The 15,145-nt window shown below is 39.3% G+C and overlaps 1 protein-coding gene across 1 annotated transcript; it reads left to right on the top strand.

The window, feature by feature from the left end:
* The first annotated feature begins 1,260 nt into the window (after positions 1-1,260).
* On the top strand, positions 1,261-15,074 carry LOC126374710 (nose resistant to fluoxetine protein 6-like). The gene is made up of 13 exons (XM_050021434.1): positions 1,261-1,329; positions 2,049-2,188; positions 2,303-2,630; positions 3,503-3,611; positions 5,888-5,972; positions 9,732-9,898; positions 10,604-10,682; positions 11,403-11,506; positions 11,905-12,072; positions 12,297-12,447; positions 12,849-13,035; positions 13,756-13,898; positions 14,245-15,074. The coding sequence occupies exons 1-13, from the start codon at positions 1,266-1,268 to the stop codon at positions 14,443-14,445; spliced, it is 1,926 nt and encodes a 641-aa protein (XP_049877391.1). The 5' UTR covers positions 1,261-1,265; the 3' UTR covers positions 14,446-15,074.
* Positions 15,075-15,145: the final 71 nt, after the last annotated feature.

Genomic DNA, 15,145 nt, shown 5'->3' with positions numbered 1-15,145 from the left:
GGCGATACGGCTCACCACCTATCACGTTGGTCTAACAGAAAGCTCGGTGAGGTGTGGGTTAGTACTTAGTCCATCTTGCGATGGATGCACCTTTGACTGGGTCAATGGGAGACTTTCTAGGCTACTTTTCCAAGAAATATTATAGACGGCGTTCTTTACCCATCTTTACCCATTATTATTCTGATCAAAGCAATATAGGTAGCAACATAATTATATATAACATAATAACATAACATAACATAACATAAACTGCCTATATACGTCCCACTGCTGGGCACAGGCCTCCCCTCAATCAACCGGAGGGGGAACGGAGCATATAACTAATAATAATTATATATAACTATTGATCCAAATATCAAGTAAGTACTTAACAATAATTTTTATATGCCTAAACCATTATATTATCATCATATTATATTTTTTAATAATTATGTACCGGAGCATTGACAAAATAGGTAATTATCACGTTAAATCTGTACAATGCCATCTATATTGTTTTTTTGGGAACATGAATATAATAATGGAAAAAAAGAGACCCCTCATTCAGCGCTTATCGCTATCGACCCACTAGGGTCGATTAATTCTTTCAAATATTTTTCCTCTCAGACGACGCCCTGGGCCGAGGTTCGCGCCCAACTGGGCACCCTCAGGCCTGTTGTCTTAAACGTTGTACCGGGTGAGAGCCTTCAGCGCTCCCCATTTGTCCGGCCAAGTAGTTAATGCCATCTGCGGCAAATCTACAATAAGTCACGTCAAAAAAAAAAAGGAAATAAAGAGAATTTATTAATTATAACCTTAGAGTAAAATTATTATTATTACTAAATATACAATGTTAATAAAAGAAAAAAAAAATGATTTTAATGGAAAAAAATAATAAAATACTTACATTTTTGTTATTCTGTAGTTGTACACATATGATAACAAATAATATCTTATTTGTCCGGCCAAGTAGTTTGCCATCTGCGGCAAATCTACAATAAATCACGTCAAAAAAATAAAAATAATATGTACCTATCTGAAAGTAGTAAGTAAACTAGATTAAAAATCATGACTTACAAATAAAATATTTATGCAAAGAAGTCATCATAAGAATTTTATTTGCGATACCCTAACATACTCGTATAAACCTTCGAGCAAAGTAAAATGCAAAAACTTGTTATTTTTTCTATGAGTCGCGTCATAGTGTGCTAAAAATTTACTCTAATCGGCAGTATAAGACGAGAAGCTATTCAATGTTGTTTTCTGTGCTGACAAAATACCTCAAAATGATATTTTTTGTTCTATTTATCTTGTTTCAAAATTCTTACGCCGAAATTACATCTTTAAACGGTACGTCAAATTATTTATTTCATTACATTATTGATATCTATCAGAGAAAATACTTACACTACTGAATTTACACTATCCTTAATTTAAAATAATTTATTATAACATAAGCTCACGACGACAGTATCCCAATTGGGGTAGTTAGAGTTACATCTATCGCAAGATGAACTAAATACTCACACCTCACCGAGCTTTCTGTTAGACCATGTCGCCGTCAATAATGGTCGAGGAGTTCGTGTTAGTGAAAACTGTACTTGATGTAAGTTAATAACTCAGTGCTGCAAGTTCGGTACCGTATCACCGTTTATGCCAACTGTGTTGCTGAAAACTGCACTTACGATGAATTTATAACAAAAATAAATATACATTCGCTAGCTTGCAGTGGGGCAACATAGTGGAGTCTACGCTACATTCTCCCAATTGGAGTAATCTAAGGTACATCCATCGCTAGATGAACTAAGTACCCGCGCTTTACCGAGCTTTCTGAGCCTTAAGTTCCGTGACGTGTTACGGCATTGTGGTCGAGGCAACTGTGTTAGGGAAAATTATTTTTTTATATTTATTATTATTACGTACAATTTCTGCTTATTTAAATCCTAATGAGTAGTCGGTAGCGGTGCGGTGCAGCCCGGGGCGGTTTGCCAGTAGTGGTAGTAGAAGTTTTTTGGTTTTTGATTTTATTAGAGTCTGTATTTTTTCTCAATTTTGTTGACCTCCGACAGAGAGTGAGTATATCCGTATGCCACCTCTCTACAACCTGGACCCGTTTGAGCCCTGCATCATCCAGCCGGGAGGAGTCTACTGCTTCGTAAAGTTGAACTTGGTCACCGATGAGCCCAGTGACCTCTACACAATGATGCAAGTAAGATATAAGTATTACCTACTTTTTCACATTCTTTCCTACTTAGGTAGTTTTTTAAAATATCGACCGGTTTGTCTTTTTACAGCACAATATGCAAATGCTCTTTATTTTCAGGAATACTCAGCGCGAACTATTACACATTTCAATCATACAACATTGCAATACGGTATTTGCTTACCGAAAACTTGCAGTGCATTCTATCAACGAAATACAACAGTGGACCGAGAAGTAGCCCTTGAGAGATGTCTGAATGAATCCCTTTGGAGAGACTACAAGTTGAAAGCTAAAGTCTCGAACAATGTCGAATGTTATACAAAAGAGGACTCTATTAAAATAGACACAAGTGATATTACAGTAGGTGCTGTAATTGCGACATTACTGATACTGAATGTAATCGGAAGCTTCTTAGAGTTCCAAAAACGTGCAGATGACTGTGAACGAGGTAAACGATATGATTCTTTTAAGTTATATTTTTTTATTTGAATATTATTTACGTAATATAATTAGGGTTAACGTCCATTGAATCTTGGATTATAAAACACGTGTAGCATATACGTATAAACGGTTATAAGGCAGGTAAAATATTTCTTAAAGCGTTGAATCCTTTTACTTTCCTTTAAAATTTCGATGGCAATGTTACTTTAGACATCGGACGAAGGAAAGTGAAATAGAAGGACATAAAACAACGTATTTTTTATAAGTATTTACGTCACACCACACGTGATAGGTCAATGGCATGTGGTCTGCGTCACAGAACGTGTTAAGTACTCAAAAGAATATAAAATGAATATAAAAGTACGTCATGGCTTAGTAATAATGGTGGGGGCTTATGTAATAAAGTGAGTAATATAGTTTAATGAGGAAACTGGTTTTGTATTGGTTAATTCATAGTAAACACTTACCTACCAAGAACAAAGTACATTGGCCAAATTGGAGATGTCCTTAAAAAAGGTACATTACGATCTACTCTGATTGACGAATGTGGAAAAACTAAGAGAAGTATGTCAGGATCGAAGCAAAGGGGAATCCATAGTCTCAGCGGACCCCGGCAGGAAATATGTGTGAGTTTATGTATGCATGTATGTAATCTTATAGTCTTAGACAGTAAAATATAAACTTTAACATACATACCGATGCTTTGCTAATCCCTAATGGGATGAGCAAAGTCACTAGTAATCAAAGATAACTTGCAGCCACTGCTGATACGAAGTCCTAAGTTGGATATGGGTTCAGATTATGGCAAGGTGACAATGCCTATCGCCCATACCAATTCTCCATCATGTTAGAAAGGACACTTTATGATTTTATTTCCAGGATTCTTCTCGTGCTTTTCAATATCTCGTAACTGGCAGAGGATGGTGGCGCCAGCCGGGGCGGGGTCCGAGCCGAGACTCACGCGGCTCAAGGGATTCCATGGACTCAAGTAAGTATATCGTTCGCTGCACTCAATAATATAAGGTCACAACTACATATATACCAATAGGCTTGTTTCCAACTAGTCTTAGTACTTTTTGCTAAACGTCAAAACACGAAATTACTATGGAATTAAGACATTGGTCTCGGTTACTACTTACTTACTGATGTAAGTACGTAGTAGTAACCCTGACACCAGGGTTGATGAGGCTGGTAATCCACCTCGCAACCCACATAGATAGAAGAAGACTATGGAATTTATATGAAAAAGCACATTGTAACGTCATAGAAAAACGTGACAAAATGTCGGACTTATGTTACGTTTTCCTTGATTAAAAATCGTAATAAAGAAGTTAAATAGAAAAAAGAAAATGTTTTACATTAGTTTTAGATCAGTCTTTATTTAGTAATCAGAATTTCATAACTTATCTTGAACATAGTACTCGACAATTGGGATAGTCAGAGGTACATCCATTGCACGATGAATTAAGTACCCATACCTCGGCGAATTTTCTGCAATTTGTCTAACCTAGTCTAGCCTACAAGATCCCACTGCTGGGCAAAGGCCTCCACTTTCTCTTTACATAGGGTATCTGTACAAAACATAAGATTTAAAACTATAAAACACGAAAAATCACGCTCTAAAAGTATATGAAACACGAAAATAGGCATATAATTCTCTGGTTCATCATATCCAGCTTACGACATCGTATCAACAGTGGCTGCAAGTTGTCTTTGATTACTTGTGGCCTTGCCCACCCCATTAGGGATTACGGGCGTGAGTTTATGTATGTATGTATGTAATTCTCTGAAATTCTCCCATCTTGTGATGTTTAGAAGATAGCCGTGGTCGTATGCAGGGGTAAGTAAACTCTTCTTATTCTATGCTCTTAGGACAGATTGGCTATTTATTTTCTCATTACTCTGGTACTATTCAAAAGTATAATGTAATGGCAGAAGCATATATAAAAATAATTGTTGTTTGATATTTGGACTAGATTATATGTATGTTGCTACGCATATTGCTTCTCTTTATTTTGATCAGAATAAAATAATGGGTTGAAGATGCCTGGGTGTAATAACAAGGGTCATCATTTATGCCCAAAAACAAAGATAAAAGATGCATGGGTGTTAGTGACATCGTAACGAAAACTTTGAGGGATGATTCAGGCCATTATTCTGAGTTGATATCAAGTGGAATTTTCCGTCGCAAAAGTATGGAATGGAAAATAATTTAAAAAAACACAAAAATTTTCCTGAATTTTCCGACAGGAAATTCCACTTAATATCAACTCAGAATCATGGTCTGAACCATCCCCCTCAGTATTCGTTACAGTGTCACTAACACCCATACCTACTTGTATGGCTACCTGTATGTACTTGTACGGGGTGTAAGTGACATCGTAACGAATACTGAGGGGGCTCATTTAGCTCATTATTCTGAGTTAATATCAAGTGGAATTTTCGATCGCAAAAGTATAGAATTGAAAATAATTAAAAAAATATTAAAAAAAAACATGAATTTTGCGACGGAAAATTCCACTTGATTTTAACTCAGAATCATGGTCTGAATCATCCCCGTCAGTATTCGTTACGATGTCACTAACACCCAGTATGTCTGTTAATTATGTAATTAGAAGGTGAAACGAGGGCAATTTTTTATAGCGCCATCTATATTTTTTGGGGAAACGTAGCCAGGAAAATCCCTCATTATAAGGGCGATAGCTTGATTCCATGTTACTTTAGGGTTCATCATACATATCTTAGGACTTGGTATCAATAGGGACATCAAGTTGTCGCTGATTACTTGTGGCTATGCCCACCCCATTAGGGTCTACGGGGCGGAAGACAATTTTGCCGCCCTTTTATTTAGATATTTCAATTTAATGTATACTATACAATACATACATTAATTCTAGAGAAGTTTTCGGCTAGAACAGTCAGAAAACGGGTTTCATTTTTATATATATTATAGATTGTTTTTATTTTTTTAAAGAACGTCTAGGGCCCTGTGCCGAGGTTTTTCTTGCAGCTTCTTTTCCCCGGCTATACAGGTTGTGAGAAGCTGCAGTAGTTTTAGGCGGATGAGACGTTCGTTATGTAAAATTGACGATTCAAAGTGTAACTATGTTACCTACTGAATAAAGATATTTTTGAATTTGAATTTGAATTGTGAAATTTTGCCGCCCCCTAAAAAGTGCCGCCCGGGGCGGGCCGTCCCTGCCGCCCCTGCCGTCCCCACTTCGCTACACCGCTGTACGGGCTAAAGTTTAATATCTTTCACAGGTCCATCACCATGATCCTAGTTATCATGTCTCATGCTTTACTGCCTTTTGTGCTGAACATCGATAACCCACAGTACATTGAAGAGGTAAGATCATTAATGTAAATTAATGGAGTGAGAGCGATTGCCTTTACAGGGCATGTCGTTAAAACCGATAGTGGTTCTGTCCTTTCTGACATGATGGCTCATATGGGCGACGAGACGATCAGGTGATCAGGTACGAGTAGATAATCCATCAAAAGTGATTTTTGTCTTCTAAATTACTTGTACCGGGCTGATCACCTGATTGTCCGAAAGTAAGATGATCCGTGCTTCGGAAGGCACGTTAAGCCGTTGGTCCCGGTTACTACTTACTGATGTAAGTATGTAGTCGTTACATGAACCATGTCAGGGGCTTTTGGCGGCTCTGTAATTACCCTGATACCAGGGTTGATGAGGATGGTATTCCACCTCACAACCCACACGATAAGAAGAAGAAGAACTGCTTGTATTCTATAATCTGTGCTAACTCCGAAGGGATAGGTAGAAATGTATAATATATATAGTACTTAAGTATTATATATAATATATACACCCACACCTCGCCAGCTATTCTAAGTCCCATGTACGTAATGGAGGGTGAGCCTATTGTCATAATATCATCATCATCAGCCCATTAACGTCCCCACTGCTGGGACACGGGCCTTCCCTATAGATGGATAGGGAGATCGGGCCTTAAACCACCACGCGGGCCCAGTGCGGATTGGTGGTTATTAACGATTGCTAATTCCGGCGGGGCCAACGGCTTAACGTGCCTTCCGAAGCACGGAGGAGCTCGAGATGAAAACTTTTTTTTTATGGTCACCCATCCTATGACCGGCCTTTGCGAAAGTTGCTTACTTCAATAAACGCAAACCGAGCGCGTTTATCGCTGCGCCACCGAGCTCCTCCATTGTCATAATATACATCCTGAAAACCATATAATATCAATTATCTATGTACTTATAGATGTAAACGGCCTCGTTTCACTCAGACACTATACGTTGAAGTTATCGTACAAGCGCATCTGTGTGTGTAAGAATAAACTAAGGCCGAGGGGGGTGAGGTAAACCTAGCTCAGCCGCTGGTGGGGAGCGGAGAGTTGCCGTTCTATACGTACCTAGTATTAATTCTTATTCTATCGTATGATTAGAATATTTTGCTAGAATGTTTTTCATAATTTACTTATCCAAAATTCCAATTAGGGTTCACGTCTAGGGTCAAGGGGAACCTTATTTATAGTATTGTATGTATAGGTTCAAGGATGGTCTACAACAAGAAAAAAATACAACTATAGAATAACATCACCACATACATTACTGTCATATACAGGGTGTTAGTGACAACGTAACGAAAACTTTGAGGGATGATTCAGATCATGATTTTGTGTTGCAGCGCCTGTCGTCTTATGCGAAGCAAATCCTTGTTTAATTAAGTATAGCTATTACTTTTCCTGCAGGCGCTTTCTTCGTGCTATGTGTTTGAGCGTGGTTCAACCCCCCTCACAATAAATAAGTCATCAGAACGTGCAAGTCGTATTTATTTTTTTGAAAACCTTCTGGAATACCCATAGGCGCTAAATCCATTTCAAATCTACGGTAATTCACAACATTCTGAGTTGATATCAAGTGGTATTTTCCATTGCAATAGTTTGGAGCTAGTTTTTGATAATTAAAAAAAACATTTAAATAATTATTTTTCCGACAGGAAATTCTACTTGAGATCAACTCACAATCGTGGTCTGAATCAACCCCCTCAGTATTCGTTACGGTGTCACTAACACCCATACGTACTCGTACGGGGCGTAAGTCCAAAAGTATGGAACTGAAAATAATTTAAAAAACACAAAAAGAAACATGAATTTGAATTTTGCGACGGAAAGTTCCACTTGATATTAACTCGGAATCATGAGCTGGATCATACCCCTCAGTATTCGGTACGGTCACGAGCATTAATATGTATACACTTTGGTACCATGTCACATTATCTTTTTTGACAAATTGAACTGTAAGTCTCACTAAATGTCACATATGTTAATGCGACATAGTCCTAAAGTGGGTACATTATATTGCTCGTGACTATACGATGTCACTTACACCCTGTTATAGAGGTTGCCACACTTAACTTGCGGAATGTCATTGATGGTATTAAAAAAACGGGATACATTTTTTAAAATTTTAGGTACTTACTTATGAAACATCACTTGAGACACAGACAACACAATAGCTATTTATTCGATTGTTTTATGTTAATGTAGAAATAATCTTCTTGACTGATTTTTTACCTATACGTTGCCGCTTCCTCTTGGGTAAAACCAAGAATAATTACTCTTAATTTATTAGGAATTGTCATCATTTAAGAGCCACGCTCTTGTCGGTGTAGCATTCTCCATGCTACTTTTTAACCCTTTCACGGACAGAGACCATGCGTCATTGATAGTTCATAATAGGTAGGTAATATTGGAATATTGGAATCGGAACGTCTGTAGACGTTCTGTCCTTGAAAGTGTTAAGGGAAAAATAGGGCAGTGGTTTCCTTCTTGCCCCGCAGTACTCTGATGCGAGTGGGATGGCGACTAAAGTTATCTATTCCAAAGCCGTACTAGGACTCCTATCCTCCGCCTCTGAATGGTTCTAATAGTTACTGCTGCAAGAGGGCTGACAGAGGTCAGGTTACCCTGTTACTAGGAATTAGCCAGTACAGTCGTGAGCAATATAATGTACCCACTTTAGGACTCTGTCGCACTAACATATTTGACATTTAGTGAGACTTACAGTTCAATTTGTCAAAAAAGTTAATGTGACATGGTACCAAAGTGTATACATATTAATGCTCGTGACCGTACTTATTAACGAACGGGTAAGGTCGATTTTAAACGGCAAAAACTTTAACAGCAAATAACTTTTAAAATTAATAGGCAATAATATTATAAAACACTATACTTTCAAATCTTGGAGATTAGACAAATGATATTGAGTATTTAAGTCAAGTTATGATGCCGGCTTTATTTTTTTCTACTCTAAACATGATAAGTACCTAGCGTTAGAACGACAAAATATAGATACAAACAAATTCAAATGTTATTAAATATACATATAGTACAGTCATGTCATGAGCAACATCATGTACCCACTTTAGAACCCTGTCGCATTATCATATTTGACATTTAATGAGGCTTACGGTTTAAATTGCTTGCATGGTTGCAAAGTGTATACATATTAGTACTCGTACATAAAGCACTATGCCTCTGTAGGTGTAATGGGGTCTTACACCTAGCAAATAAAAGACTCCATTCGCGTAGTGAAATGAATTGTCCTTGTTATTTTCGGGATATCTAATTATATATACAAAATGTCTACGCAACTAGTGGTAGGTTTGCACATTATAAACTTATTATCTATCAATTAAAAAAAGGACAATTTAAAGTAAAATATGCAGTACGCGCATGCGCGGCGCAATCGTTCCTCTGCGCCCGCGCGTCGCTTTCCACCCCGGAAACTTTGCGCGAGCTATAAATACGACCGGCCTGACTGCGTCTCGGTTTTGCTCGTCGCGGCGTCGAAGAGTGCGGACGTGCGCGGAGCGCGCCGCTACAGTACACCCCCTCAAGCGAAGCGTACCGGCCGCCGCTACACCTCCATTAAATTAGTGTCTTTTAATATGTTTTGATAATTTAATTATCAGGGAAACGCATAATAAAAAAATGTTCTAACATAAACCCGTCAACAGGTGGCGGTGCCACTTTTTTGACAATCAAATATGTTAACGTTTTTATCTTTCTTTCTATGAGTAAGTACTTATTGAAACAGCTCGTGCGCCTATTTCCAGCGTTACAACAACCCGATGTTCATGTTGTTCACGAACGGCGCGCTGGTCATCCAGACGTTCTTCGTGATCTCAGGGTTCCTGCTGGCGTACAACCTACAGCTCCACAGGGAGACACACCGCGTCAGCTGGACTGTGCTGCCACGGGGGGCGCTCAACAGGTGGCTCAGGTAACGTGGCAATGTTTGTCGATCCTCAAGAAAGGGCACAAAAGAAGCTTAGAGTTAGCAACAAAAATAATTGCTACAAATTGGAGATTTTATACCAAAACCTCAATGGACTGAGAACCAAGCTCACACAGGATTAACTCATACATTTTGTGACAGTGAATTAATACCACAAGGTTACACTATTTTACGTTGTGACAGAACAGACGGCAGAAAAAACGGTGGTGTTTTCATAATTTCCACTCCGGAGTACGAAATGAAGCGAATCGCTCCGCCCTGAAATAAAATAATAAAAGCTGAGAAAAGGCTCCTCTTCCTTCTTCCTCAATAATAGTTCTATCCGAGCTAAAATGCCACTCTCTAACATAGTCATTTAATTAAGAAAGAAAGTAATAATAAGTAAGATAATAACAAAACTCTCTCTCTCTCTCCTTATTTAAGAGCTGCGCTCTTGTCGGTGGAGTAATCGCCATTCCTCTCTTCTTCCCGCCAAATCCTTTACCTCCTGATACGACAACCTGCACCTTCTCTTTTATTTGTTTCATAAATGAAAACAAAACTATACAAAAAAAAAAAAAACACTGGTTTCAAAGAAGACCAAGAAGGAAGTTTGCAGAAGGTGAATATCGTGTCTTATCTGATAAAGAAGTTAAACAATTGGCTGTTTATGTATGAAATAAATAATTTACTTTTAATGATTCTCTTCAGATTAACTCCTGTGTACGCTGTGGTGCTGGCTGTCACAGCCACATGGCTTCGGCACGTTGGGACGGGGCCGCTGTGGCAGGTGAATTACATTATTTTTTTTTTTGCATATTCATGCATTGTTATGTTTCACGAGAACAATATTCTGACACATAACATAAGCTTACGACTACATCCCAATTGGGATAGTCAACGGTACATTCATCGCAAGATGAACTTAGTACCCACACCTCACCAAGTTTCCTGTTAGACCAACGTGATAGGTAGTGCGCCGTATCGCCGAAGAACATTGTGTAAAGCATATTCTGCTTTTGTGAAAACATTTACACATACACATACACATACATGAACTCACGCCTTTTTCCCACCGGGGTAATCAGAGACTATGGAATTCCATTTGCTTCGATCCTGACACACTTCTCTTGCTTCCTCCACATTCATCAATCGTTTCATACACGCACGCCGGTTCAGAGTACATCGTATTAAACCTTTTCTAAGGATATCTCCAATTTGGTCAATGTAAGTCCTTCTAGGTCTTCCTCTGCCAGACCTACTATCAACTTTCGCTTTATACGTATACCGCTTTCGCAATTCTATTAAGGGTGAATCTCAGAATTTCAAGTTTGGTGGCGAAATTTCATGTTGTTTTTTCGTGAAAAATTGGGTTCCGATATGAAAAAGATCCAAAAGGATCCTCGGTATCTCCAATTTGGTCAATGTAAGTCCTTCTAGGTCTGTCTCTGCCAGCCCTACCATCAACTTTAAAAAAATGTATGGTGTACAAATAAAGTTTCTTTTCCAGCTGTTGCTAGGCTCAGAGAGTGAGCACTGCCGCCGGGACTGGTGGCTCAACCTGCTCTATGTGAACAACTACTTCGACGACTCGCACTGCATGCCGCAGACATGGTAACAATACTCTTATTGCTTGTAAATAAGTACTTAAATACATACTCACTAGATAACAACTCGAGCTACGATAATGATGTGTGTAAAACACATAATAACGGGTTCTTACTGCGTTTAAATCAGGGATATGAGACTCCCAATATTTCGACACTGTTGCAAGTGCCGTGATCACGGGATGACTGATGAGATTGGATTGGAGTAGGTAGATCCATAATTTTCTACTTTTTGACATAAGTAAGTACGTACGTATTAAATTAACAATATAATAGTAATTCTAACGCATTCTGAATTTAAGTGCCTTTATTTTTGTAACCACACGTCAGAAAAACTGCAAAAAAGTTCCACCTGACTTACGAGGGACTTCCAAAGGTTCACTCCTCTTGTTAAAACCTCTCCAGGTACCTAGCATCAGACATGCAGCTCTACATCATCGGGCTGGCCGCGTGCGCGCTGACCGGCTGGGGGCGGAGCACCCTGCTGGCACTGCTGCTGCTGGCTGGCGTGCTGATGCCCGCCGCCCATACCTATTTCCAGGATCTGGACGCTGTTCTCATAATCTCACCCGAGTGAGTCTTCTTCTATCGAGTGGCTTGTGAGGTGGATTACCAACCCCATCAACCCTGGTACTAGGGTTATTATTGAGCCGCCAAAAGTATCTGACATTCTTATAACGGCCACTTACTTAAATCAGGAAGTAGCTTTCCGAAGTACGGATCATCTTACTTTCGGAAAATTGGATGATGGGTCTGTAATGTAAATTATATTATGTTATCATTTTCCATGTTCTCAGACTGCCGCGTAACCTGTTCACGACAGACGCGACGTTCAACCACACATACCGGCGCGGTCACACCAATCTGGCTGGCTTCGTCGTCGGTTTGGCGACCGCGTTGATGGTCTACCACTGGCAGAAGAACGAATACAAGCTTCCTAAGATCATGGTACGTTGATATCTTGATACAAATACCTTAACCCTTTCTAGAATACAGTCAATGGTATTTTATTCATAATAGTATGACAATGATACTTGACACTGCCTTTGATAGTGTTGTCTGTGTAAACTAAGGTTTTCTGCACTGTGTTAGGACCGGTATTGGGCTAGTCCGCGGGTTAGAAGGTCAGGTAGGCAGTAGCTTCAGTAAGAAACCGGACACGTAAAATCTTCAGGTTAGGTAAGCGGACCCTGTGAAAACGGGATACTATGAATTGACAATGATGTCTTGGAGGCTTAGATTTGTTTGGATTTGGAAGGTACCCTGTGCCAATCATAGTGAAAGCTTACTTATGTTATTAACTGTGTGCTGTAAAAAAATAAGTAAGTGAAAATAATGTTATCTTACAGAAACAGCGCTTCATCTACTGGCTGACGTTCCCAGGTTTGGTGGCAGTGATCATGCTGGGTGGCATCTTCTACAAGGAGGGACCACGTCCATCTGTCTACCTGCGGGCCCCGTACGCGGGCCTGGTGCGGCCTGTCTACGCAGGGATCATTGGGCTCTTAATTGTTGGCATGATTTTCAAATTTGAAAGTAAGTGGTTGTACTCGATACAGTTTTAAACTTCAAAATTGTTTGGTTATATTACTATTCATGAAGAGTTTCGCGAGGATCACGATCAATGCCGGGATTATGGTGCAAGAAAAGACGGACTATCAATGTGAACAATCTGCTGTGGGTAATATAAGGATTGGAAAATTCTTTCATCGTGATGGCAAGTAAAATGTCTACCTACAAAAATGATTTCAGCACGTAATGATACCAAACAACTTCTCCAGTAACCGGTGCATAATATAGCGAGTATAATTTTGTGTAGTTTGAACAATGAATCCTCAATTTTATTCCAAAACACTAAACCAATAACCTTATGGTTTAGTTTATTGAATAAGTTAATTGGTTACTAGTTCCGACGGAAGGAACTTGGTCAGATGCATTATATCCGAGAGAAGCAAAGAGAAGAGAGAGACAAAAGAGAGACAGAGGAGACAGCTTTAACTTGGTACGGGACAGAACGTCTACAGATGATGTCCCGATTGCAGTGTCAAACATGGTTTAAAGGTCAATGGCCATGTCAATGGACTTGGACGTGTTAAAAATCCACATACATAATATACTATATAACATCACGTCTATCTCCCGTTGGGGTACGCAGACCACGGAATTCCAATTCCTACGATACTGATACACCACATTCGCTTCTACTTTCCTTCTTCTTCTTTTGTGTACCCATTTAAATGTCGTACATCTCGACAGACGTTTACCGCGGCATCCTGGAGTGGCGCGGCTGGGTGGTGCCGTCGAGAGTGTCCTACTGCGCCTACATCCTGCACGTGGCCTTCATCAGGCTGCTCAACGCCACGCGGACCACCCTCGTACACGCCACCGTCCCGCATCTCGTAAGACATGCTAATGCCATCAACTAATTAGCTAATGGGGTTATGAGCAGAATGCCATACATTACAGTTTCTAAATCTGCAACATGCCAACCAAAAACCAAACATAAATGCCTCTAATTTGTTTTCTGACAGTTATATTCCGCTATCTAGAGATTTCTCTACCACTAGGTACATCTAACTGTTGCGTATCATACACTCTAATATCATACTTTATCGAGGGATGTCGAACGGTGAGGGATGAGGACTGCATTTACCGATAAGGCTGCTTTTTACCCTTTCCTCCACGCTGTTTCCTTGATAAATCCTGCAACTGTATGTAATAAATTGTTCTTCTTCTCTGTGCCAGTTCGAGATAGTGCTCAGCAGTATCGTGATATCGTTCGTGGCGGCCATACCACTCCACCTGCTGGTAGAGGTGCCGCTGCAGAAAGTAGTCAAGCTGCTCACCGGGGGTAGGGCTCTGAGCAAGACTCCTGGTGGAATTACTCCGTGCAAGACGGACGGCTGTGATAAGGGCACGGGTGTTGTCAACGCTAGTTATGTTTGAAAGCATTGTGAGATTTTACCATTCGATCACATATCGATCACACACACATCACTAATTTAAGAGCCACGCTCTTGCCGGTGTAGCATTCTCCATGCTACCTACTTTTAAAGGGAAAAATATGGCAAATATCGATAGCCTAGAATAAACAAAGGACACTCTGCCTGTAACGATTTAGGTACCGAGCGAATGGTCAAGTGACTTAAGCTCATTGATGAAGCAGTGAAATAGTTACAATCCGACAAACAGTAAGTACGAACTTGTAGCGAGTTTGATCTACCTCCCCGATGGACGCCACTTCTGCCCATTTAAGCTGAAAGCTGTTTATATATTTATTTACTAGGTTTGCCAAAAGACAAAAACACTTTTACATGATAACTTTGAATTTGAATATCATTTTTTTAGCTATAAACCCAAAAACAATAAAAACAAAATGGTGACCCTTTTTATTACACCTAGGCACAACACATCTTCCACCCATTATTATTCTGATCAAAATAAAAAGAAGTAACTACCTAGCAACATAATTTTATACTTAATGTGATCTATATATATGGATATTTAGGTTTACTTACTAGATAAGTCTCAGAGATAAGTACATTGAAATGAAATTAAAATTAAACGAAATGATTTTTTTTTATTTTATTTCCCAACACAAAATACTCTGACTAATTACAAGTTGCATCGATTGTTAGTATATACG

This window comes from Pectinophora gossypiella, chromosome 17 (genome assembly GCF_024362695.1).
Source record: "Pectinophora gossypiella chromosome 17, ilPecGoss1.1, whole genome shotgun sequence".
NCBI classification, from domain to species: domain Eukaryota; kingdom Metazoa; phylum Arthropoda; class Insecta; order Lepidoptera; family Gelechiidae; genus Pectinophora; species Pectinophora gossypiella.
This window is presented reverse-complemented; position numbering and strand designations above follow the sequence as displayed.

Coding starts and splice junctions, on each gene's coding strand:
- LOC126374710 (XM_050021434.1), top strand. CDS start 1,266: ATGATATTTTTTGTTCTATTTATCTTGTTTCAAAATTCTTACGCCGAA. Junction 9,899..10,603: donor GCGCTCAACAGGTGGCTCAG/GTAACGTGGCAA, acceptor GATTCTCTTCAG/ATTAACTCCTGTGTACGCTG. Junction 10,683..11,402: donor GGACGGGGCCGCTGTGGCAG/GTGAATTACATT, acceptor TTTCTTTTCCAG/CTGTTGCTAGGCTCAGAGAG.